Here is a 24265-nt window from a genome sequence, read left to right as displayed (position 1 = left end):
TAGCATTTCTTGCCAAGCTAAGCAGCCTGAGCTGCCATAGCTAGGTGTCATTTGACACGGGCCAACTCGTTCTGTGAGAGTCTTTCTTCCCACCAAGGCTGGGCCCCACCACCCCCACTGAGCACGTGACCCAAAGGCGGAATCCCGGTGGGCGCCCACAGATTGGGATTCTGTGCAGCACCTATCGAAAATCCGCAGTGTTCTCGCGATCTTGCCTCCCCTCCATTTCCAAACCAACGCCCAAATCACCGAACATCTACGCCCAGCACCGTCGACGTTCACACATTCAAAATGGTCAACATCCCGAAGACGCGCCGGACGTACTGCGCCGGAAAGGAGTGCAAGAAGCACACCAACCACCGTGTGACCCAGTACAAGGCTGGCAAGGCCTCTTCTTTTGCCCAGGGAAAGCGCCGATACGACCGCAAGCAGTCAGGATACGGTGGTCAGACCAAGCCCGTCTTCCACAAGAAGGCAAAGACCACCAAGAAGATTGTGTTGAGACTGGAGTGCACTGTTTGCAAGACCAAGTGCCAGCTGCCGATCAAGCGATGCAAGCACTTCGAGCTTGGGTCAGTTTTTATTCCTTCCGGGGGGCATCACTGTGGTGGAATCTGGTGTGGGATGGTTTATCCTAGGACACAATTGCTGACTAGAACTTTTTCGTGGCTTTGCAGTGGTGACAAGAAGACCAAGGGCGCTGCGCTCGTTTTCTAAGCATGTCTTTCTTCGAATTTGTGAGCATTTTTGGGCTTTGGGTATGTGGCCTTGCGCGTGTGCGCGCACTTCCAATCATGTTCTGCACGAAAGAAACGAGCAGTACACCACCCGACGACCATGGCCGCTAACGCAAGGCGCCTTCGTCACCTTTCACGCAGTCATGACACGAGAACCGAGCACGATATATTCCCGGGCCGCCCCCTCTTGCGATGACGATTCTACGGACTCGAAGTTCAACGGGCTGGAGATGCCAGAGATGCATTTCGGATTTGTTCCACAACGTGGGGGCATGGCTGTCATACCGGAGATAAAAAAGGATGACGGTGGTTCATTAGGCGTTTGAGGGCTTGCTTAGGACGGCGGAATACAAAAACGAACTCGAGTTTCACACCATGCCTTCCCTTGGTTCACTTGATCGTCACGCGATGATAATGTTTCTGAATTCCTACAGAGACTACCGGTTTCTGGGATACTGTAGGAAATTTTTTGGCAATGGTAGATTGTGGCAGTTAGCTGTGGGTTGCCCAAGATTCTGCGACTCGACCTTTCGTAAACTTGCTACATGGCGGTTGTGCGGCTATCACTCCAAGTGCTCAATGGCATGATGGACATGGCTTTTACCTGTCGCAACTGTCCAGTCTATCCAAGGGCGTGATATACAGGAGGCAATACTGATGACATGTTTATGCCGTGCACTACGGTACCACTCGGGTTTGTAACAAACCTAATAGTACCTACCTATGAAACCACTTGGCCGAGGGTTTTACCCCACCACCTGTAGTTTCTGGTCTCAACTGTGACGCAGCATAGGCGCCAACCGTTGCCGAGGCTCAGCATCCTAATTCCAACTATTTGCTGTTACCCACGTGAGGAATCAAGGTCCATTTTGTTTAGAAAGATGGCGACGCATACTACTGACCCCGAGCTCGACTCTCGCCCTAGTGAGACTACATTCACAGACGGCGAGCTCAACTCGGTTATTGAAGCAACCAACGAGATCATCTCATCGACACCGGCGGCTGTGGACTTACAGATAGTCGAGGACGTGGGCTCATACTACTGGGATGCGTCTACAATGGGCCAGCTGAACAAGAGATCCCTGGTCAGTAAAATGAAAATCACCTGAACCGTCTGGACCGACACTCTGGTCCACGTCCTTGTTTTTGTTTTCACTCCTGCACTCAAAACAAAACCCCCGGGGGTGGATAGCCCAGTGAGGGGCAGATTAAGCAGGCGAGAGGCCGCTGCACGCGGAAACTGGGGAGGAAAATAAAACAAACGCAAAGAAAAGAAAATATATACAGCATGATCAGGCTGCTCACAAAATCCAAGGCTGCCATAGCCCGCCTCCGGGCATATCAATCGCCGCCATTTCCACTATGGGACCGGCTCCCGGCGACCCGGCGAGCGGCCGTCCTTGTCCTCCTCTATGCCGACCGCGCTGGAGAGTTAAGGGTGGTCATAACCATGCGCTCGGCTACGCTTCGCAACTTTTCAGGTCTGAAGCGCACACAAGACATCCATTTAAAAGGCGTTTTTAAACTGATTTGGTTCGAGTTGACAATAGGCCAAGCTGCATTTCCGGGAGGCAAGGCGGATTCTGTTGACGAGTCACCATGTGCGTTGGACAATCTCCGTCAATGCAGCTACTCCTGAGCCTTTCTTTTTGTCTGCTTTTTCTTCTTTTTTTTTTTTTTCTTTCTTCATGAACCGTCGACTTTGACCCATGGTCTGCCCCGATGTCGTGTCTACTACTGACTCTACTCGCCCTTGGAACTAGATCAAATAGCCCGCCGCGAGGCCTGGGAAGAGATCGGCCTGCCTATGGACGACAGCAAGATCCCGGCGCCGTTCGTGATAGAAAACCTCTGCTACCTACCGCACAGCTTGGCCAGGACTGGTCTGGTAGTCAGGCCGTGCGTGGCCTTCCTGCACCCGGACCCGACCAAGGTCGACGGGTCAGAGCTGCCCAACGTGGACGAGACGCTGATCCCCCGACTCGACGCCAAGGAGGTGGCAGCCGTGTTCAGCGCGCCGTTCCACAACTTCCTCAAGGCTCAGGACGAGGGGACTGGGCCGGTGCCGTCGGGCCAGTGGTACGAGGGTCGCTGGACGGATTACAACGACTACAGGTGGCGGCTGCACTACTTTTACGTGCCCATCGACCGGCAGCGCGTCACGAGGCCCAAGGAGCGCGAGGGCGGCCAGGCTGCGCTGGCCGAGCCCGAGGAGTCGGCCCCCGAGGTCAGGTTCAAGGTCTGGGGCATGACGGGGCGGATGCTGGTGGACGCGGCCCGTCTTGCATACGGGGAGGAGCCCGAGTTTGAGCACAATGAGGATTATGGGGACGAGAAGATGATTAACGAGCTCGAGAGCCAGATTCTGGAGACGAAGCTGTGAAGTTCTGAAGCTTGGGTAGATGCGGGTTCTCTAGATTCATACCTAGATGCTTTGTCATGATAGATATGCTAGAAAATCTAATCCAATAGAACCGTGAGTTATCCGCATTTGGGTCCAATGGAACTTGGCCATTGGTATACATCTGGACAAGATATAGCAGTAAGGGTACTGTGGGTTACGCTCGACGCGGGCACAGACAGAGCAAAATGTCATTTGAAACAGGCTTCTCTCTTATTCCTAGCCTCAGCAATTGCCCGTGGTCCCAGATGCCAATTTCCCCAGACATTGGACGAGCTAGGCTGTTGACATTTGATCTGACCCCATGAGCGGGGAACGGCCCTGATGAACGTTACCCTTGTGTTCGGTATTCCAAACATCCACAAAAAGGCCTATCTGTCGAACCTGATCGGTCAGGTAGTAAAGAAGATACATGATAACTAGGAATTCCTCTCTTCAGAGCTGATGCTCTTGGTATCCACAATAGACATTTCAAATTAATGACAAGCAGTCTCTTTTGTTGCAGGGGTAGAGCCTCCAAACAGCAGGTATCCAACGAAAGCACCAAACGAAACAGCAAGCATAACCCAACCGTTGTAAGTCATGAAGATGAGCCTATAGTTTGCGAATCACCCGCCTGTCAGTTTCCAGTCTTGTCCGAGTCTTGACATGTCCGCCAAGAGACGGGGAGAAAGACTTACATGATCATGAAAGCATAAAAGTTCTGAATTCCATATAGCACAGCCTTGACAAAGTGAGCCTCGCGGGTGACTTTGGGACGGCTCTGGCCTGGGGTGACGAACGGGGTGTTCTCGTTAACATTGTCGTCCGCCTCGGCTCGTCGGATCTTAGCAGGGGTTCGTGACAACATGGTATAAAAGTTCATGACGCCCGACTTGGTCTGCTCCTCGACTTGGGGGATACCAGGTTTTGTAATGATAATGAAAGGGGGGATTCTCTATAACTTACGAGGAACAGCCTCGTTCTTCTTGTTGAGGTGGTATTCATAGCGACGGATCGATTCGCGAAGGGCTTCGTAGCCTGCACCAATGGCGACGACGGCGAGGAGGGAGAATATCAGGCCGGCGGTCGAGCGGATGTGCCATTGTTCAAAGACGATGCAGAGGTTCTTGGTACTCCATGTGAAGAGCATCTATCCATGCACAAAGATGTCAGTAAGAAACAGCTCAGCTCCTCTGGGGAGAATCCTCGTCAACGGCGCCTTTGCGGGGGAGTGGTGTGAGGCTCCCCGAAAGTCGAAAGCAAAACAGAAGTCTTACGTTCATGCTGCACCTGTCCATATCCATACCGCCACCGCCGTGGCCGCCGTGGTCCATGCCGCCATGGTCCATTCCGCCGTGGTCCATTCCACTGTGGTCCATCATGTGGTGGGCGTGAGCGTCCATGTTCGCGCGCGTCAAGTTGGTGCAGCTTGGTAAAGCGGTAATTCGTCGTGATCAGGTTCGTGTTGAGCTCAGCGGCGTTGGAGACAGGAGATGCGAACGAGCGGAACTGGGTTCTGCAAGGGTCAAGGTTGCGACGTGCGTTAGACTTTGTGGAGTTTCGTTGGAGAAAGTGGTCGTTGCTTTCCAGTCAGGAACCAAAAGAAAAAAAAATGTCTGAGATTGAAACAGAATTGTCAAGAGAGGACAGTTGGATGGGGAATGAGGCTTGATTCTTGGTCAGTACAGATCCCGCGTCGATGCCATGACTAGACTAGGCGGGTGCTTCTACTCATATACTACGTACGGAGAAGGAGGTGAGAAAGGGTCTGCCCCCTCCCCTTGGAATCTGTCTCAGGCTCTTCAGCTATTGGAGAGACAGGGAGTGATTGGGGACTGTTTAGTATGAGCGGGTTTTCTTCGATTCGACACGCCACGTTTGCAGGGGTTAGCAAACTCCACTTCTTTGGTCCGATTAGCAGCTCGCGCGTCAGACAAGACCAGTGTTGAATTTCCAACAACCTACACAGGCCAACGCAGGACTGCTCATTCGCTCTATCGTCAAGTGGAGGTGACAGAAACAATGGGAATGACTTGCTGGGTAGGTATTCGTACAAGCTATGGATCAGAAACCGATTCGTGTAGACACTACCACATATTTTCAAGAAGTCATTTTTGGAGGCTTTATTGTAGCTGGGCGGATCAATCACCCATCAAATCTCACGTTGTAAAAGGCACCTCTCGAATGACGTGGGGTTTATGGCACACTATTTGCTCGTCATAAAGAGACGGTTTGGCTTAAGATCAGACGACGGCGGGTGGGGGATCCGCAGGCAGATGACTGGTTTAGCTTTCTCTCGCCTTCGGTACTTGCCTTAGGTAGTACAGCGCCTTACCGGAGCTATGGCTGCTTTGTTTTTGCGCAAGTAATCCAATCCAATTCATCCAATGCTGGACCCCTCAACCTGTTGCTTAGGGTAAACGAAACGAGCTCATACTATTTTGCTTACCTGACCAAATCTGCTCAGCACATGAGTCCACCACAAAACCAAACGAACCCACCCAACTCAACTCACCGAGGGACATTGAATCAAGCTGTTACCCATCGCATAGAGATCTAATCTGTACGCTTGGAAAGATAAGGAATACACAAAACAACTAGCTCTTCGGTGTTTCCAGAGAGTCAATTCGTTATTCACTCAAATACCTGGTCCTGTTTCTCTGCAAACACAATGCTGGGCCCACCTGTAAATCTGCCTAAATGGTGAGCAAGTTTATCATTCTTCAACGAGCATGTGTCTTTGCACATGGGTTGCCCATGTGAATGGCCGTGTCGCTCCTCTTTTCCTTCTCTCTATCTTTAGGTCGCCTTTGCGTATGCATCTACGATCGCTTAGAGACATGGGCTAATGCATAGCAAACAATCCCTGTCCGGCACCTTTTGCTGAACCAACCCAGGCTAGAAGAAAATTCCCATCTCCTCAAGCCTCCCATCAACAACTATTGCGTATACAATGATGATTTTACAGTCATGGTGCGTTTTTTTATTTTCGGCCTTGGGTGTCCCACCAACCATGACAATTGCCTCTCCCATAAACTCACAAAGAGTCAACAATGGCCTAGATCGTGGGCGGCCCCAACGCCCGGACCGACTACCACATCAACCAGACCCCTGAGTGGTTCTACCAGTACAAGGGCGCCATGATGCTCAAGGTGGTCGACGACGGCGTCTTCAGGGACATCATCATCCGCGAGGGCGACATGTTCCTCCTACCGGGCAACACGCCCCACAACCCCGTGAGGTTTGCTGACACCGTCGGTGTCGTGCTGGAGCAGCGTCGGCCCGAGGGCTCCATCGACCGCATGCGATGGTACTGTCAGAACCCGGATTGTACGCCCGGCCAGGTCGTACACGAGGCGTCCTTCCACTGCACAGATCTCGGGACGCAGATCAAGGCTGGGGTCGAGTCGTTCAAGACCGACGAGTCTCTGCGCAAGTGTGGCAAGTGCGGAGAGCTGGCCGACTGGTGCCCCAAGCCTGGTTCAATCCTGGACCCGAACAAGGCGTGACTTTATTGCTTGAAGGTTCAGTATTGAAATTTTGGCACCAATCAGCCTATTTACCAATGTTTGTAGCAACCTTCTAGAGTCATTGACCGCTGTATATCTTGTATATAGTGAGCAGTACGCAAAACCAGTTATGTACATGAGTTTTTTACAGGACAGATTTTCTACTCCTGACAGGCGATGACACTCTAAGTCTCCTTGTAAAAATAGTCGCTGGTAGACTCCTCCACAGGAATCTCAATCCGGGCCTCCTCGATCTCCTTGCCATTGACGCGGATTCCGGCACGCATGACGTCCCCGGGCACGACGGGACCGACGCCCTTGGGGGTGCCAGTGAGCACAATGTCTCCCTTCTCGAGAGTCATGACGCTCGAGATGTCGGCCAGGACGCGGGGGATCCTGAACAGGAGCAGATTGGTGGAGTCCTGCTGGCGGACCTCACCGTTGACGCTGAGGTACAGCTCGACGTTGTGAGGGTCCGGGATGGCCGACTTGGGGATGATGTTGCTGAACGGCAGGAACGTGTCGAAGCCCTTGGCAATGTCCCAGGGGAGTCCCTTCTTCTTGGCCTCGTTTTGGACGTTGCGGGCCGTCATGTCGATGCTGAGGGCATAGCCTTGATGAGGTGGGTGGCTTGGTTAGTTTTATATTTCTAGAGGCTGTCCATCCTTGGCAAATCAACTTTCGGTATAAAATGGTAATAGAGGGATGGGGATCTTGGATGATTGGCATCAGGTAAACGCCAACGATAGTAACCAGAGAACTGACTTTCAATGGCATCCAAAGCACCCTGGTCGTCGTCTGCCTTCAAGTTCTTGACCTCCTTGCCAATGATGAGAGCCAGCTCCACCTCATAGTGAAGATCGACACCTTTGGGTCGGATCACGGGGCCAGCACCGGGCGCAACAATTGATGACGGCGGCTTGAGGAAGAAAAACGGCTGCTTGGGCTTGGCGCTGTTCAACTCGGCAATGTGATCTGCGTAGTTGCGACCAATGCAGACCACCTTGCGTGCGTTTCGTAGTGTCGCCATGGTGTTTGTGGCCATGCCACGACGAAACGGTAATCTCATCATCCTGTCGACGGTCTTTCAAATTCCAGATTATCTTTGGTTTATTCTTTCAGTCGACCCTTTTTTATTATTACTAAAGGGGGGATTCTGATCATGTACTTAATATACAGCGTAAATGGTGGTTGTTCTACAAACAAACAGTCCGACAACGGGCGCATGTCATCTTTGCTGGGCCCGTGCGTGGGCACTGGCCCCACACGCGCCGCAACACTTCTTGCCGAAAAAAAGCCTCTTTTCTCAGCAAGATGTGTTACTCCGAAGAGCACCCGCTCCTATTCCGCGTACTTACGGCGAGTGAGGTTCAGCAGGTCGGTCAATTGCTTCAAACACCGGGGGTCGATCAACCTATGCCTGCGGCACGATCATATGACTAATCTGCCCCATTTTGCACACGAGGTGCCATTTTCTGTGCCTTCCAGCGCAGAGCTCAAGGTTATCCACCCTGCTTGCGCTTGTTTTCCGGTCATCCGCCATCGTTCCGTAGCCCGAGCAGCACGAATATCAGGCGTGAGAAAAAACGGTGCACTTGGCTCGTGAGTCCGGGGTGGACTGTTCCAAAAACGAATTGAGTTCTTCCACGACAACCTTTCATTCTCAGCCCGGGTGAGGGGCAGTGCACAAATTTGCAACATCATCAGGAATGTGCAATTTCTCAAGCCCCTTTGCTCCGCTCATGAATTGCATCATCAGCCCGGCTTCCATGTGCCAAGACATGTGGCAGTGGAAAGCCCACAGACCAGGGTTGTCAGCCACGAAGCGGATCAACGCCCACGCATATGGCTTGATCGTGAGAGTGTCACGCTTCGTCACATTGGCCAAGCTCTCTCCGGTTGAGGACATTATCTCACTGTTGTACTTGTTCCAGTCGAACCCGCTGTCTCCAGTAGCCATGATCCAAAAGTCGTGTCCGTGGAGGTGAAACGGATGGCTGCCGTCGTCGAGGCTGTACACCAGCAGGTCGACAACCTCTGTCGTGTTGCTGTTGCTGACTCCAATGACGTACTGGTCCTCTGGAAAGAGGCCTATGCGACCAGTCTCACTCCAACCGCTCGCCTTGGGTGAGCGTAAACCATCGACCGCCTCAAGAAGCGTTGTCGAATTTTTCAGGGGCATCCAAGTCACCGTCTCGTTGATTTTGGCATATGTCATTTGGTACGCTCCAATGTTGAAGTGGAAGTCGACAGCAACGATTTTAGTTGCAGGAGGTGGCGGTTGGCTGATCAGTGGTACTAGAACTCCTTTTGCAGGATCCTCGCACATGACAGCCATTGCATCCTCCCAGTCTTTTGATGCTGCCGTAGGGATTATGCCTTGGTCTTTGCCTTGGTAGTGAAGCACTGCTTTTGTGGTGCTATCCAGTACTGGGTTTTCCTCTCCTTTGAAGCAGTGAGATATCATTCTGCTTCTAATCCAGTAGTTGTTTGATTCAGTTCCCTGATTCGTGTCGACCACGACGCTATATCGCTGGCCCACGTGAATAGGAACACGCCTAACGGAGGTTGGGCGAGTCAGAATCCCATCAGCCTCGATGATGTTCAAAAGGTGCTTGTCAATGCCAAATTCGAAGCTGGCAAATCCACCAGCGTTTATGAGTCGGAGACGAGTCTTGCTGTTTCTATTCAGGCTCAGAATCGCATGCGAGGTGCCGTCGTGGCAGGTCCTGTTTGATTCAGTACCATAAGACGAGCAGTTGAAATAATTTCGACCGTTGATGAGGCCGTTGTCCGGAATTGGCTCGTCGTTTTCCACACCTGGAGCAAGGTACCTTGCAAGGTTGACTTGGCTTGGATCGTGGTACCAGTCTTGCAAAATGACTATCCTGTCCTCATCGTACGTCTGTCGGACTTGCTTCTCCTCGGGGGCATGAATCACAAGTGGCCCGAGGACACCGTCCATAGCCTGACCCTCATGATGGGCATGCCACCAGAAAGTACCAAACTGGCCCTCGAGGGTGAAGTTGTAGACTAGTGACTGACCTGGCGGGATGCCGCACTGGGAAACGCCAACCGTACCGTCATAATAAGGGGTTTCCTTCTGCTGAATACCGTGCCAGTGAATAGCTGTGGGTTCCGAGTCAAGTTTGTTGGTGACATTCACCACAACCGTGTCCCCCTTGTTGGCCTCTATCAGAGGTCCTGGGAACTTGCCGTTAACCAGCAAAACATCGCGGACAACACCATCTGGCCATGCCTTGCCGCGAGTGATGACCAGGTCATAGGTACGGGTTGTCGGTGGCGCCGTCAAGTCCCAGCTCCTGTCGAGGATATACTGGTCCGTATCTAACCTCCACTCCTCGAGTTTCGCCGGCTGCTGGCCGACCAAGCCCGGTGGGTGGGTGCCATGCGATTTACTCTCAGACTCTAGATTCGATGAAGCCTGGGGATGGTTACTGCCGAAGCTAAAAACGGAAGCGGGGCGGGAAATAAACCCGGAATTAAGCGCGAATGTCAAGACGACGATGTTGACTGCAACCAAGAAGCCGATGGCGGCCACTGTTCGTTGTGAAAGCATCCCGTGCGATAATGTTGATGTGGTTACTCGACGGTTGAAGGTTTGCTCGGCAAGCGATGACGGCTCATATCCGAATCCGCAACGGGATGCGTCTTGCCCAGTGCGTCTTGACGAAGTGAGTTGGCGGTATATGGATTATGGATCAAATCAAGCCTGGTGGCCAACGATGCAGGTTTACGGTAACTTCAACGATTGCAGGTTGTCCATCGATTCCACCAGACCATCATCCAATCCAGTTGTCAGTCGTTGGCGCGTGGCGCAGGGGAGGGTGGCCATGGATGTTACTAGTTAGGCAGTTGACAAGCAGGAAGTGGCAGTGGTTAGGTACAGGGGTTACTGCCTACCCCTGTCCACCTTCAGTTTAGGTCTGGACCGACCTAAATTCCGCGGGAGGAAGGCGAGTGCCAAGAAGGGTGCACACCTTTGGGGAATTCCAAAAGAAACCTGAGCTGGCCATGCATGAGTTTCAACACAGTACATACAATACACCATTCCAGCTGTCACGACCCGAGTTTCTGGTACAGTTCATCTTAATATTTTTAACCTCGACACATCCTGTCGATAAGCTCAGGATATTCAGTTCAGATGCAGTGCCACGTAGGTATTCGCGTCGAATTTTTGTTGTTATTTCCGGGTTGTCGGTGAAAAAAGACCGGCCATGTCCGGTCGCGAGTCAAGACTGCCGACCACCGCTTGCGCTCAGCCCGTACCCAGTAAGGATTGTCATGCACTAATTTAAGAAGCATCACAGAGACACGCACACTAAAGCTTACTGCGCACCATCTGACCCCACTTCCCTTTCTGGAACCAGACCAATCGGGGGTTAGGGCCAAGCTTGAGCTTGTTTTTCTGTCGATCAAAGAAACATCCCCAGTGCAGCTAGCAGCCAGTGCCGAACGCACCCCTTTCTACGCAGTACTATAACGTGGCGACGTTTTAGAACAGACGTTTGGAAAAGCCTCCTGCAATTAAAATAAATCTTAGAAGCCTCGCAAGCTCAGTCAGACCACTGTTGCAAAAAAGCTTTAAACACAAGACATAATGCGTCTCGATTACAACAACGCAGGCGCACAAAAAATCAGACGAACCTGCTTCTCGTACCCTGGTCATTTATGTAGTTGACATCCAAAGTCCAGACTAGGCGATCGGGGGGCTCCACACACCTCCAACTCCCACATCCCTACGTCGTATCTTAGCTGCGTTCCTTGTGGCTTGTTGCATGGGAGTCCCCCCCTAATAACTTCCAATTCGGCAGAGGCTGAGCCAATCTGGTCCGTTGGACCCTTCATACCAGCTGCCTGGCGTGGCCATGTCATTGACAATATAAGGGTCAGATTGTGCCCCCAGTCAGTGGGATCCTGGATCCCAGTGGCCGGTGCTGAGCGATTCCAGGCCGACCCTACTTCGAACTGGGCCTCATCTTAGCCATTTTCCAGGCCGCTTCCTTGCCGGACACACTGAAATCGGGCTTGCTTTTTCAGATTTTTTTTCTTTCTCTTGTCTTTTCCTAGGGTTTCTTAAAGAGCGATATCATCCCGTTTTTGTTCGCTTAATTGGCCCTGGCTAATCTCACTGGCAACCCAGAATTGTTGAAGCCTCTGTTCCCGACCTCGGAGTTTGCAACTACTCATTCATCGCAGTGAAGTGTCCGTCAAATCCGATTCACATCACCTTGCTGTGTCACATTCGACTGCATCAAAGGTAGCAAACGGGTCAGAGCGCATCTAATAATTCCTTGCCAAGCGGCTTGTCTTTTTGGGTTCGATACTCGTCATCTTTTAATACTACGACGCTATTCCCGGATAATTTCGCCACAATGAGGTTATATGTTGCCGCCACCGCCCTCGCCAGCTTACTGGCGCCGGCTACTGCTGATCATACTGGACCACCAGTTGTCGAAAAGGGCAGGCCGGCTCAAAAGGAAATCTCGCCTTCGCTCCAGGAGATAATAGCTACTCAAGCGATTGCCAAGGTTTCCTCGCCGACTTCCGACGTTAAAGGAGTCGCATTTGACCGGATTGTCCAGATATGGCTCGAAAACACAAACTTCCAGGTACGTTGTTGTTTTCCTGGGGTAGACTCCTTGCCTGGGACCCAAGGCAGATTGCACAACAGTCGCATACATCAATGACTAACAAATACACTCCATCTCTCCACGCAGGCGGCAGCTGGGGATGAAAACTTCAAATGGGTTGCTAGCCAAGGAATCCTCCTTGAAAACTACTTTGCTGTGACGCATCCCAGTCAGCCCAACTATGCTGCCTCTATATCCGGTGACACCTTTGGGTTGGAATCTGGTGACTTCTACCGCTTTCCCGAGAACATCAGCACTGTGGTTGATCTACTCGACACCAAAAAGATCTCTTGGGGTGCTTATCAGGAGGACATGCCATACGCCGGCTTCCAGGGTTTCAACTTTTCCAACCAGAAGACCTTTGCCAACGCGTACATGCGCAAGCACAACCCCCTGATTCTCTTTGACAACATTGCCAACAACCCCGACCGTGCATCTCAGATCAAGAACTTTACCAGCTTTGAAGAGGATCTGGAGAAGAAGCAATTGCCACAATGGTCCTTCATAACCCCCAATGTGAGTCTCTTCCACATCCCCTCTGAACCCCCTGGCTGTGTGAAGCCAGATGAAATGAAGTGGAACCATTATACTAACCCCATCTTTTGCTGTTTACTACAGATGGTGAGTTTGATACTTTGACGATGTCACTTATATGCCGTTCAATATCAAGTTGTGTTGCTGACTGTGATGTTTTAAAATTTAGACCGACGACGGCCATGACTCGAACTACAAAGTTGCCGCTCGTTGGACCAAGAGTTTCCTCGAGCCGCTGCTGAAGAATGAGTACTTCATGAACCGTACCCTCATCATTCTTACCTTTGACGAAAGCGAGGTCTACACCATCCAGAACCGGGTCTTCACAGTCCTTATGGGTGGAGCAGTCGACGAGAAGCTGCGTGGTACAAACGACTCCATGTTCTATAACCACTATTCGACCCTCGCCACGGTTTCGGCCAACTGGGGCCTGCCTTCGTTGGGTCGCTGGGATTGCGGAAGCAACATCTTGTCCATGGTTGCCAACAAGACCGGCTACAAGAACGTGATGCCCGACCTACCAAAGCTGTTCTTCAACGAGACGTACCCCGGACCTGCATCTCAGAAGCGCTACACTCCCGGCTGGTGGCCAGTGCCCGACACGACCTCCTCGTGCTCTCACGGCAACGGCGTCCTGGCGTCGGTCAAGGATACGTGGAAGAACCTCCCGGGCCCTGCGTACAACTACAGTGATGCTTTCCCGTACGACCAGCGGACCAACCTCAACACGGCCGCACCGGCAATCAAGGGCTCCATGTCTGTAGTGGGGCCTGTGGCAGAGGGCTCCAGTGGAAGCAGCTCCGGTCAAAAGAAGAACGGCGGTGCGTCTTCTGCAGTCGGCCGCACGACCGTCTGCCTGGGTGCTTCGGCGCTTCTGTTGACCTTGATCTTCTAAATAGAAGGCTGATAATGTCTGGGTGCACACCTCATGGTAAACGAAAATCATAGCAAGGCGTTGGGCATGGTTGGATATTAGGTACATATCTAGGGTAAACTCTGCTTGCAATTAAATATTTACTTGATTTCCAAACCGGTTTCTCTTGACGTAACTGATTGACCTCCGGTTTTTCTATGTATGTTCTTGTCATTTTCTCATCTCATTTTTCCAATGCCCGCCGCCCTGACTGTTTCCCAACTTGTATACCTTCTTTGCTGGCAACTCCTTTCGAAAAGTGTCCTCGTCGAGATCAGGGTAAATTTCGTTGCTGCAATCCTCTCTGCAGTGTGTTTGGCACACAATAAACTTCCTCGACTCGACCCGGCGTCCCTTTCTCGAACACTTACCTACAGTACGATTTCTTTTTACCCAGTCGACATTCATGGGAGATAAACAGACTGGGCATGCAGAAAAGGCTATCAGGCGCGTCGACGATCGGTAGATCTGGCATCTCGTCCTCATCCTCCGAGTTGGGAATCTCCCCATCTCGTCGACTTGGTCGATCAGAGTCGTCCTTTTGGGAGTGTCTGCCTCGGCAAGGGCGGCGCGCTCTTGACGCATGCGAAGCGCATTCGCCATAACGTTGTCCGCGAGGTCCCCGAAAACAGCATCCTCCATAGCTTGAACCCACTTGTTTCTCGCCTGTCCTCTCCTCTGTATCCTCCTAACCTCCATTTCTTTATCTCCCTATATTATTGCCTGGCTACCTCCACGCCTGCGTGTGCAAGAAACGTTAGTTTAGGGATGGACAGAATGTAGAGGCGTTTTACAAATCGACCAAAATGCCAATTCCGTATATAATCTGCAATTATGGTTTCAAAATGCCACCCGCCAAAGTCACCAAAACTTAGCGATTATCTGGTGAGTCAGGAAGTGACGACCCCTTGGGTCTTTGCAATCCCAATCAGCCCAGGCATATGTGGCACGGAACGCCTCCCCATCGAGCGGGTTGCCCTCAAGGTCCTCGCCGTCATCTGGGAGATCGTGGTTGTAAGAACCCAAAAGGCTTGGTTACGGCTATGAAAGGGCTACCCTTGCTCTGGAAGCCCGTGTAAGGGTGACGCTCGCCCAGCATGTTTGGTACACCAAAACATGCCGTCGTTTCCCCTGTGATTCTTCTGCGGGTACGCTCCTCCGTCCCCCCCCCCCCCCCCCCCCCCCCCTTTTTCTCATCTCTAGGAACTTTGGTCACAATATCGACGGGGACATGTGTCTGCAGGGGTGGTCGGGCCACTCTCTGGTGATGCATGCTGTCGATGACTTTGCTGAGGTTTACGGAGTCCGCAGCCACGATCTTCGCCGAATTGGGGGAGGATGTGATTTTCTTTTTTTCTTTACATCGGCAAGAGGATCATTTGCAGTTAGGAGTGCAAGTCGGTTGGCTTTTGCACCTTTTGTACCTTTTGCGCCTTTTTCTTGTGCAAGAGCGCATGCAATACACGCCTGGGTTTGTTTGCCAAACTTACGAATCATCTCCCTCTCCCCGAACTTCAGCTAGCCATGGATGCATATACGCATCTCCACTTGAAGGTCGCTGTTGTGGATCCCATGCGAGCAATTTCCGAATAAAATCGAGGAATATTGTCTTGCGCTCCCCATCGAATTGCGTAAACCGGGACTCGAGACTCGTCGGCGACGGGATCGGGACAGACCCTTTCCACTTTCCATCATCATCCCAATATTTTGCTGAGGTGGCACTCCTCTTTAAAAAATCCAAAGGTGGTGGGCCTAATAGTGCTACCATATGAGCAAGGTGGAACGCTTCATTAAGACTACTGTCATGATTGTAGACCTTAAATAAGGGTTCAGGCTCCAGCATATCCCATATCTAAAACCCGGAGTTAGTTAAACCAAACACAAGCAAATAGGTACTAATGGCATACCGTTAGCGCAAGGGCCCATAGATCAACCGAATAATCCCAAGGCATATCCAACAACATTTCAGGCGTGCGGTATTGGATAGGCATTGCACGCCCTTGCTGTAACTGTCCGTTAATGCAAATGCGAGCATGGCCAAAATCACAAAGATGCGGAACTTTCCCCACGTTAAAGGAAATCTGGGAAACGTGAATCACACGATTCGCAAGAATCTTTCGTGGCGTAGGTTTTTCCAACTCATTTTGTTCATATTGTGCCAAAAGGGACTCGTTGGATATTCCGAGTAGTAGATTTCCGGAATGAAGATCTTAACCAATCGTTGGATTTCAGTATCGGGGCATTAAAGTTTGGGGCGCCGAGTTTGTTCATACCCGTGTAAACCACCTTTGCTTCCTCGTGTAAAAAATTAAGCGCGATGAGGGCGCATTGTGCAGTGGAGGTAGCGACGTTTTCATAGAGCACACGGTTCGGCTGATATCTTTGTAACGCCTGAAGGCTTAGGCCTAGGGGACGAAGGACGAACACGTCATGCAAACCCCCCAAACTTTGCGATTGGAAGGATGCCTCCAGCAGCCGCATAAATTCACGTCCATTATGCTCAGACTGGATGCTTTCAAGATGCTGCAAGACCTCCAGCTCTGGATTGCGAGGAATTCTGTTGACAAAAATCTTGAGTGCGACATATCGTTGTTCGCTAACGAACTTGTATGTTAGTAAGGAAGTGGGGAATTGTGCACAACGTGAACAAAAGGGAGCGTACATGAGATCGTGACCGAGCCATACTGTGGACGAGGCGCCATACCCCAGCTTCGCAACGACCTGGTAGCGATTCTGGAAAACTTCGCCTAGGCGCACAGGATAGAATAACTCAGGACGGTAGAAGGGAAGTGTTTCCTCTTCAACCGGCGTGGACGAATCGATTATTTTGAACCCTTCTGTGGGGAATATACTGGGTGGTAATGGCGAATCATTGTCTGACGGTATTGCGTTACCAGATGCAGCGCGACTGGGACAGGCGATCGGGATTGAACGTAAGGATGGATGTAACTGGCGTAAGGTTTGATAAGAGATACGACGTAATGTACCTGTACGCACTTGAAATACGCAATAAAAACGAGGAATTCTGCGTGTGAACATTTGATCCGCCTTGAATTTAGTTGATTGCGAAAGGGTTAAAGTGCGTCGGATATGGGTGCGAAATCTCCAACTGCTTTTTCGGAGCAACCTTTGTTCAAATGGGGCAATTCTATTGGTTACTTGTGCTTTGCAAACCCACCGAAAGCTGCAGGCGATTACTTGTGGGGTTTGCTTATACATACTATGTCACTGTGGCTTTCACCGATATTACGTTATTTTGGGGCTTATTTATTATTACTGTTGTCTGTCTTGTTTGTACGCAAAATCTACCGTTAAAACGAGACGATGCAGAGTTTTTATGCATCGTGCACGGGCATTTTTTAAATCCGTATATATATTAGATCTGTGAGAAGGTTACGACGTAGCTTTAAGGTTTTAAAGTTTGTCGGGATCACTTAGAATAGATAGATTGAACCGGAGAATGGCAGATACCGTCTGCTAGCGGATAATAGAATTGTATTGTTGTTGTAGGTGCACAATTGATCGTAGATCTAATTGATTGTATATAAGGTATTAAGATTGTTATTCGTGTTCAATTCCGTGGTTAGAGCACGTTGCGAAAGACGGCATACGACGGATCGTCACCCCACGGCACCGTGCCTTTGCGTGCAATCGACTCCATCCAATACGAGCCCGAGTTTGGAATATGCACATCTGGGTCAACACTTCCGGTGCCCACGGCCACATCCAAGTCCTTGTCAAAACCCTCGTCGACGACCAGCTGGGCGCTCGAGACTACACTAGCAGCTTCCAGCTCTTTCCCCAAGACCACGTCAACGACCACCGCAAGCTTGACATCCACGACGACTAGTAGGCCTTCAACAACCACAGACCTCGCCTCACTCCTCAGCTGCGGACAGACCTGTTTCAACAACATGCTGGCCCAGTATTCTGACCTCGGCTGCGCCAACCCGGACCTCTCCTGCCTCTGCAAAAACGCCAATTTCGGATTCGGCCTTCGGAATTGCCTCCAACACCGTCTGCGTTGCCGTGGTAGCGAGTAGGATTATCGCCTACGGAAGCGCGGCCTGCAGCTCTGCACTCGCCGCCACTCTTACCACGACCGCGGGAGCCCCGCAGCAAAGGACTCCTACCACGACCGCCATCCCACTCCCGGGGTGCGGCCAGGATTGCTTCATCAACGCGGTGGCTCAGCACTCCATCCAGCCTCGGTTGCGCCAGTCCGGACCCGCCCTGCTTGTGTAAAAATGCAAACTTTGGATCCGGGGCTCGGGACTGTGCCAAAACCATGTGTGCTGGGCCGATATTGGGAATGGTTTCTTCGTTTCAGAGCTCGTACTGCGCTTCTGCCACAGCGACACCAAGTGGTTGAAACTAATCATGCCGGGTGGGTTGAGAAAGTGTCTCATACTCCTCGCAGAATTCAGCTTATGAGTAATATTGTTACCAGGCGCCAAAGTAGGTCGGATGACAAGTATTGGGCATTGGGATGAGCTTCTGATCGGCTTCGCATTGTTCAGCTATTGGGTAACGATAAATGCCGTGATGTGTGCTGCTTCCAGGTTCCAGGCGCTACCTCGCGTGTAAGTCAACTAGTTCTAGCAAATCGATCGTTTAAGCAATTACACTTTCCCCCGCCCCAAATCCCGGTTGAGGGTTGCTGGGGCCGCACCAACCACAGGTGTGGCGAAAGGAGATTGTGGCGGATCCAGCAAAGGTTGAGCACCCTAAGTATAGGGTGAGCAGCCCTGAACAGAGGAGCAGCCACGGGCTGCTTGCTCGCAAGTTCAAAACGATTATATAACACCTGAGCTGATTGGCTTTATTACCGCTGCCAAAAGACTATTTGGTATTGTTAGCAGGGAGCAATGCAACCTCAAGTCTTATACAGGTGGCGTGGACTTCAAAAAACGTAATCAAGACGGTAAAGCAGAGGTTTGGTTGGGAGTATGGGGAGCTACGACGTCCGTTTCTGGACGCAAAACAATCTGTTCTCAAATGTGTTGGATCACAAATCCAGCGATTGTGCTCTCGTACCAAGATAGTGAGGGCCGAACTAGTACTCAGGTGGGTGACCACTGGGGAATCCTCGGTGTTGTGTTTTTGTATTTTTGTTTATGAAAATATTGCGGTACTGCCTGCTATTTTTGTTGTCGATGATCAGGCTAACACAAAGAGAACTTGGATTGTTCGCAGTGGGTCAACTAGCACATACGACCATACCCACTGGAATATACGGGATCCCGTCCGCTCTCCCCTAGTCAAACCAGTGAGGGCCGAACTAGTACTCAGGTGGGTGACCACTGGGGAATCCTCGGTGTTGTATGTTTTTGCCTTTTGTTCCCCTGGACAGATGGATAGATTTTTCGATCACAATGAACTCGCGTTTTTTTTGTGCTGCTCTGTTTGTTGATCATAATTGGGAAACCCCGAGTGCTAAGTTGTGCGCCGTGTGATATCAGCTTATCCATGTTCAAGGCCTGACCGTTGGCGGAGAAAAAAATGTTTCCTGTGATACCTACAGGAATGGTCTAGATGAGCGTCACTTTCCTCGGCAAGACAAACAACGTTGTGCGCATCCAGCTCAAACAATAGTTGCATTGTGGAGGTTTGGTTTTCACAAGGGCTACAAATAAAGTGTGAACAATCACCTTGGGAACAAAGTTTGCAATATTGGTGGCAAGATCACAGAACTGTCTATATCCTAACAATGTAAAACATTCAATAACTATGACGCTGTAACATGACGGTACAATTTTGAGCGGCCTTTGCACAAGGGGTATATATAGGGCCGATAGCAACAAAAAGTATGTGCTGTGCGATTCTAGTTTTTGACCACAGCCTGTTTTTCTTTTCTCCCTCAGCCGGCAGCTTTCCGTGCTGGGCTTACAATAATCCAAAACTCCCGCACCAACCAACTAACAAACGCGCTTCGCTCATCACCTAGGAAAGTTCAGTGTCTGCCCTGAGGGAGTGATGGTGTTGACCCAGTTGACTTCTCCTTCCCGCTCGCCCTTCATGACGAGCTGCATGTCCCTGACGCCACAGAACATGCCATTCCTTCCGACGCGCTGCATGAGCTTCCAACGCTTCTTTTGCGTGTCCCAGACTTCCTCCACGAAGCCGTCACCCTCCTCCACGGTCCGGTGAGGGTTGTGCGTCGGCAGGCCGAGGATCGGGTTGAGTATGCGCTGCGGTAGCGATATCAACCTCTCCCAGCGCTGCACGATGGGCAGCCAGCTGAGGACCTTCCAACTGTAGGCCACACGCACGTAAGGGTTGACAAAGGTCTCGACCTCCTTGGCGTCGGCCCGCCTCGCTACCTGGCTCACGTCAGCTTGGAATAGGCAACACTCGCAGGCGTCGAAGAACACCTCGGGCTCGTAGCGAAATCTAACAGGCGCCGACACGTTACGAGGGCGCGCCGGGTCGATGACGTGAGAGTTGGTGTTTTGAAAGTCTGGGCTCGGAAGCTCGCGCTCCATATTTTGGACGTAGCGAGCCTGCATGGCCACCATGCCACCCCAGCAAGACTTTACGGGGACGGCGTCGCTCTGAGCCCCCATGGCTGCGCGCGAGAGCCCTTGACCCTCGTTGCTGAAGATGGGGAAGATCGGTAGGCCGTTGGAGTAGCCCTCGGCGTCGCGCTGTGCGTAGAGGTCGTAGAAGAGAAGCGGATTCATGTAGTCGAGCGCGCAGGCCGACAGGAACCGCGTGCGCCCGTCGGCGCCGACGTTAGTGCTAAAGAGCAATTGCGCCGCATCGATTGGCCTGAAGGCCACGTCGTTGAGGAAAAGAATCTTATCAAAACGCTGGACGCCACTGGTGTCACCCTCCTGGAACCTGTCCAGAGGCCTCAGCGCCCTGTTGCGCATCTCCGACAGATATGTCAAACGCTTGACGCGTTGACTGCCGTCAGGCATGGTAATGTTGGGAAACCCATCCAAGTCGACGTGGACGTCGTTGACAATAGAATGACGGCATGGTACCCTCCTCTTGAAATTCTCCAATGCCGCCTCGCCCTCAGGCCCACTGTCGTTCTGGTATATACTGAGAAACACATTGTTGGCGCCAATGAGGTGGATGAGCTCAATGACGGCCTGGCCCCACGGCCCCGAGGATAGGTGACCATCCTTGTCGTAGAGGCTGACGGATATAAAAACCTTCTCGTCAAACGAGTTCGCACAGCCAGGCTCGGCCGCTTTGCCTCGACATCTCGTCTTGAGCTCGAGGTAATGTGGAGGCGGATGCAGATAAGAGGTCCCGAAGAGTGGTGTGAGTATCAGGAGCCCCAGTATCGCTGGCAGCAAGTATTTGACAAAGATCAAGAAGGACCGCAGGGGATGCCTCTTGATGCTCCGCCTCAGTCTGCGTAACCTTGCTCGAGACCAAGAGACGAAGCCGTCGCGTCTCCTGCTGCGAGGGTATGGCTTTTTGTACAGCACCTCATCCAAACTCTCGACATCGATGCCAGACCCGGAGCCAGACGTGTGTGAGGGGGAGGGCGGTGAATAGTCGAGAAAACCCTTGCGCTCCTCCGAGGCCAATCGAGTTCGAGTGAGGCGCGCCATCGGTATGGCCGCCGTGAAGCGTGTGGTTGCCTCTCTCAGGTGTGGGATCGGATGGAGTCGCTGTTTCGTCTCGTCGTTATTTGTCTGTAGGCACCTCAGATTCGTACAGAATTAAGCTTGTCAGAGTGGTCGTGGGAGCAGATGATGTTTGGTTTTGTGGGAAATTCAAGCCGAGAGTTTTCAGGAGCAGGCCGGGAGCAATGTCGCGCACCCCTGGCAAGTGGGATTATTAAAAATTAGGTAGGTAGGTTGAGGAGAGCGCTACTGCCCCAGACAGCAACGCCGGCAAAAAAATATGAAGACGATGGTGGAATTCGGTGGATTCGCCCAGGCTGGGCTGCTCTGCTCATGCGTCTGTATAAACGCTCAACGCTCAATCGCAAGAGGCCAAAAGGGATTTGGGAGAAAAGTGGAAAGAGCGCGCAAGATTTCAGCGACCCTCCAGGACTCGACCAAAAAATTTGGAGGTGGGCCGCAGTTCACAAGAGACTCGAAGCAAGTAAGCTAAGGTACAGTACCTAAGTTTCAACGGACGAGATTTGTTTGACATGGATGACAAGACGATCACTGCACTGCCCCCTGCGCCTACAATTTAGCGTGTGTGCGTGCGGCCTAGGTAGCAGCAAATCAGCGACCCCACTGAAATGTGACATCTGCAAAGCTGGTTGGTTGGCAGATGTTGCCCCACACAAGCCGCCTGCCTGCCAGGCGACCGTCAGCAAGAAAGCAACGCCCACCAATTTAACTTGCAGGTGGCTGGTATTGGATCTCGGCCTGACAGACAACGTCCACAAAGTAAGGGTACTTACCGTATCTGTTCATTTAGTGAACTAGGTAGATTGGTATGTCGAATTTCTTTTGTATTTTATGTTACTGCCATCCCTACCCAAGGTACCTCGCCTCAGTCTAGCATCGGCTAAGTTGTCGTGGCAGTGACGACAACCGCGATTCTGCTCATTGCCGAGCCATCTCATGATGTGTTGTGCCCAAGCGTCACACAAGGTGTGCTATCCTTGTCTTCTTTCCTTTTACTATGTATACCATCCATATTATCTATTTTGCTCTTTTTCTTTCTTCAATCCCAATTGGTCAAGATGGGGTACTTTGTAAATGCCAAGACTGTATGGCATAGTGACTCTTTAGGGATCGAGGGTGTGAATAGTCCCAGAGAGGGTGGTTAGCTCCGTCAACTCGATTTTAGTTGGGAACAGAATTACAGTAGTACGGCAAATTGTTCGGAAAGTTGAAACTTGAAGTCTTTGCTTGACTTGCAAATATACTAATCGACTGACTGGTATGGATAATGTACCTATGTAGGTACTTTGGTTACAGTCATCACATGTTGGTCTATCGCTGACAGCCCGCTTACTGGAAACAATTCTGGCCACCACTAAATGGTCCCGGCTTGATTTTCTTCAAGTTGAAGTGTCTATTCTCAAACAGACTACCGGTAGCCGGCTGTTTCGATGTCAATCTCAAGATCAGCAGAGGGAGGCCCAGTCAGTTGCTTATTCGGACGGCCGTTGGAAAAATTCGTGTAGCTCGATCGGCTTCAATTGGTTTGGTGTGTGTTTTGGGGGCAGAATCCCAGTCATTCTCCAGGATTTCAGTGGAGAAACCCCACGGCCGCAAGGGGAAATCCAAGCCTGCCCAGGCAATTGGGCCATCACGTCAACAGCATGGTTTGGGCTCTTCTTTGCGGTTATCTCATCACATGCGCTTTTTTGTTCTCGGCAACGTCATTAGCCCATAGCTTATCAGACAAGCACGTTGAGTTTTGGTTACAGTCAATCAAAACTAGTTCTAGACTAGATCTAGACCTGGTTCTAATAGGGCGCTGTATTTACAGTGACAAAATTCAACCTACTTAGGGCTCAGGATTTACGACCAACCTTTTTTTGTTTGCTTTCTTGCTGACTCTATAACCATGCCTACCTCACCGAGCTCAACAGGCTTCCATTCCCACCTGTATGGAAGAGTTGAATAAATACCGAGGTAGTGAGCGCACCAGGAACCTCTGACGTTTCCCAGCGGCGACAACTGCTTCGAGACTTACTGCCAAAGCTGGCAGCCCTGGAGCTAGATGACCTCCACCGCCGGGTCGAAATGACAATCCAGGCTGTTTCCCCTCCACACCTCTATCACCAACCCCTGGTCATTTGGCCGCACATAGCAAAAACTTGGAGGCAGTGGTTGCAGCGACCCAGGCTCAATTTGTGCCAGTCGTTGGCGGAATCCGTCCGGCTGCGTTGCGCAATGGAGGGCAAGGAGAAGCGCCTGGTGTTGCCGGATCGATTGACCGGCTAAGCTGGGTGCTTGTTGTTATTGTTGTTTTGATTTCTGTTGCTGACGCCAGCAGCCAGCGCAGCGCGCGTAGGAACAAACATACCTGCCTACACTTGACGAAGCGACATCATCCGTCTTCTTCCCCTCCTTCCTTTCCGTCCTTGTCTTCGGTTACTGTTTTTGTTTATTTCTTCGCCTGTTGCCTATTCCCAATACTCTCTTCTCTTCAACAAAATACTCAGGTATTGAGGCTTTCCTCCAAATTAATTGCCAAACATATTTTATGCTCGATTTCAGTGAATCGGAGAATCTGCTCCACTAGTGTATCGGTACGGTGAAATGTGAGTGATTTCATAGGTTACCCAGTTGGAATCAATCGCACCCTACATACCAGAAGGAGGGAGGTATGCGCCTGAGCTGTGGACGCGTGCGCGACAGAGGCTCGTACGAGTCCCTTGTGGTGGAAATCTTCCCAAGTCTTGTTTTCCATCCTTTTTCCCACCTATTCTTTGTTTTCCCCAGTCCCCCTTTGTCCTTGCGCTATTTCTATACCAATCGGTATTACGTCTCCTTTCCATCAAGCAAACTATCGGGGGCGCGTGATCTTTGGATTCTGCTAGATCTTGAGCGGGCGCTTGCGCAAACAAAGAGCTGCGTGTCTCAAAACCATCCTGCCTT

At 51.3% G+C, this 24265-nt stretch overlaps 11 protein-coding genes and 1 non-coding gene across 13 annotated transcripts; 6 read left to right on the top strand and 6 right to left on the bottom strand.

Annotated features, from left to right (window-relative positions):
* Positions 1-291: 291 nt before the first annotated feature.
* On the top strand, positions 292-717 carry MGG_00546 (60S ribosomal protein L44; the record flags this gene model as incomplete). Its single annotated transcript, XM_003718457.1, has 2 exons — positions 292-572; positions 678-717. The coding sequence occupies 2 exons, from the start codon at positions 292-294 to the stop codon at positions 715-717; spliced, it is 321 nt and encodes a 106-aa protein (XP_003718505.1).
* A 901-nt stretch (positions 718-1618) lies between these two features.
* Positions 1619-3120, top strand: MGG_00547 (NUDIX domain-containing protein; the record flags this gene model as incomplete). The annotated part of the gene is made up of 4 exons (XM_003718456.1): positions 1619-1822; positions 2053-2218; positions 2288-2338; positions 2501-3120. 4 exons carry the CDS (start codon positions 1619-1621, stop codon positions 3118-3120), a joined length of 1041 nt encoding a protein of 346 aa, XP_003718504.1.
* Positions 3049-4868, bottom strand: MGG_00548. Of its 2 annotated transcripts, none has more exons than XM_003718455.1 (4): positions 4398-4868; positions 4087-4270; positions 3819-3954; positions 3049-3732 (listed from the first exon to the last, which is right to left on the bottom strand). In XM_003718455.1, exons 1-4 carry the CDS (start codon positions 4521-4523, stop codon positions 3615-3617), a joined length of 564 nt encoding a protein of 187 aa, XP_003718503.1. In that variant the 5' UTR covers positions 4524-4868; the 3' UTR covers positions 3049-3614. The 2 variants fall into 2 exon arrangements, with proteins under 2 accessions (XP_003718503.1, XP_003718502.1); XM_003718454.1 differs by having other exon boundaries at positions 3819-3906.
* A 596-nt stretch (positions 4869-5464) lies between these two features.
* Positions 5465-6786, top strand: MGG_00549 (3-hydroxyanthranilate 3,4-dioxygenase). Its single transcript, XM_003718453.1, has 3 exons — positions 5465-5823; positions 6018-6093; positions 6183-6786. Exons 1-3 carry the CDS (start codon positions 5792-5794, stop codon positions 6627-6629), a joined length of 555 nt encoding a protein of 184 aa, XP_003718501.1. The 5' UTR covers positions 5465-5791; the 3' UTR covers positions 6630-6786.
* MGG_17430 (uncharacterized protein) lies at positions 6614-7803 on the bottom strand. Its single transcript, XM_003718452.1, has 2 exons — positions 7395-7803; positions 6614-7242 (listed from the first exon to the last, which is right to left on the bottom strand). Exons 1-2 carry the CDS (start codon positions 7699-7701, stop codon positions 6815-6817), a joined length of 735 nt encoding a protein of 244 aa, XP_003718500.1. The 5' UTR covers positions 7702-7803; the 3' UTR covers positions 6614-6814.
* A 489-nt stretch (positions 7804-8292) lies between these two features.
* On the bottom strand, positions 8293-11430 carry MGG_17429 (uncharacterized protein; the record flags this gene model as incomplete). The annotated part of the gene is made up of 5 exons (XM_003718451.1): positions 8293-10315; positions 10692-10764; positions 10983-11058; positions 11298-11311; positions 11373-11430. The coding sequence occupies 5 exons, from the start codon at positions 11428-11430 to the stop codon at positions 8293-8295; spliced, it is 2244 nt and encodes a 747-aa protein (XP_003718499.1).
* A 595-nt stretch (positions 11431-12025) lies between these two features.
* MGG_00552 (acid phosphatase) lies at positions 12026-13712 on the top strand (the record flags this gene model as incomplete). Its single annotated transcript, XM_003718450.1, has 3 exons — positions 12026-12262; positions 12371-12799; positions 12987-13712. 3 exons carry the CDS (start codon positions 12026-12028, stop codon positions 13710-13712), a joined length of 1392 nt encoding a protein of 463 aa, XP_003718498.1.
* Positions 13713-14915: 1203 nt separating this feature from the next.
* MGG_14674 (CMGC protein kinase) lies at positions 14916-16825 on the bottom strand. Its single transcript, XM_003718449.1, has 4 exons — positions 16393-16825; positions 16004-16326; positions 15638-15939; positions 14916-15582 (listed from the first exon to the last, which is right to left on the bottom strand). Exons 1-4 carry the CDS (start codon positions 16767-16769, stop codon positions 15217-15219), a joined length of 1368 nt encoding a protein of 455 aa, XP_003718497.1. The 5' UTR covers positions 16770-16825; the 3' UTR covers positions 14916-15216.
* Positions 16826-17313: 488 nt separating this feature from the next.
* MGG_00554 (uncharacterized protein) lies at positions 17314-18324 on the bottom strand (the record flags this gene model as incomplete). The annotated part of the gene is made up of 2 exons (XM_003718448.1): positions 17787-18324; positions 17314-17631 (listed from the first exon to the last, which is right to left on the bottom strand). The coding sequence occupies exons 1-2, from the start codon at positions 18018-18020 to the stop codon at positions 17314-17316; spliced, it is 552 nt and encodes a 183-aa protein (XP_003718496.1). The 5' UTR covers positions 18021-18324.
* A 619-nt stretch (positions 18325-18943) lies between these two features.
* MGG_20354 lies at positions 18944-19059 on the top strand. Its single transcript, XR_001729809.1, has one exon. It is a non-coding gene; the product is annotated as a 5S ribosomal RNA (ribosomal RNA).
* A 322-nt stretch (positions 19060-19381) lies between these two features.
* MGG_00555 (uncharacterized protein) lies at positions 19382-21847 on the bottom strand. Its single transcript, XM_003718447.1, has one exon. The coding sequence runs from the start codon at positions 21299-21301 to the stop codon at positions 19670-19672; it is 1632 nt and encodes a 543-aa protein (XP_003718495.1). The 5' UTR covers positions 21302-21847; the 3' UTR covers positions 19382-19669.
* Positions 21848-23232: 1385 nt separating this feature from the next.
* MGG_14673 (uncharacterized protein) lies at positions 23233-23620 on the top strand. Its single transcript, XM_003718446.1, has one exon. The coding sequence runs from the start codon at positions 23408-23410 to the stop codon at positions 23606-23608; it is 201 nt and encodes a 66-aa protein (XP_003718494.1). The 5' UTR covers positions 23233-23407; the 3' UTR covers positions 23609-23620.
* Positions 23621-24265: the final 645 nt, after the last annotated feature.

Source organism: Pyricularia oryzae, chromosome 5 (assembly GCF_000002495.2).
Source record: "Pyricularia oryzae 70-15 chromosome 5, whole genome shotgun sequence".
In the NCBI taxonomy this organism is placed as follows: domain Eukaryota; kingdom Fungi; phylum Ascomycota; class Sordariomycetes; order Magnaporthales; family Pyriculariaceae; genus Pyricularia; species Pyricularia oryzae.
This window is presented reverse-complemented; position numbering and strand designations above follow the sequence as displayed.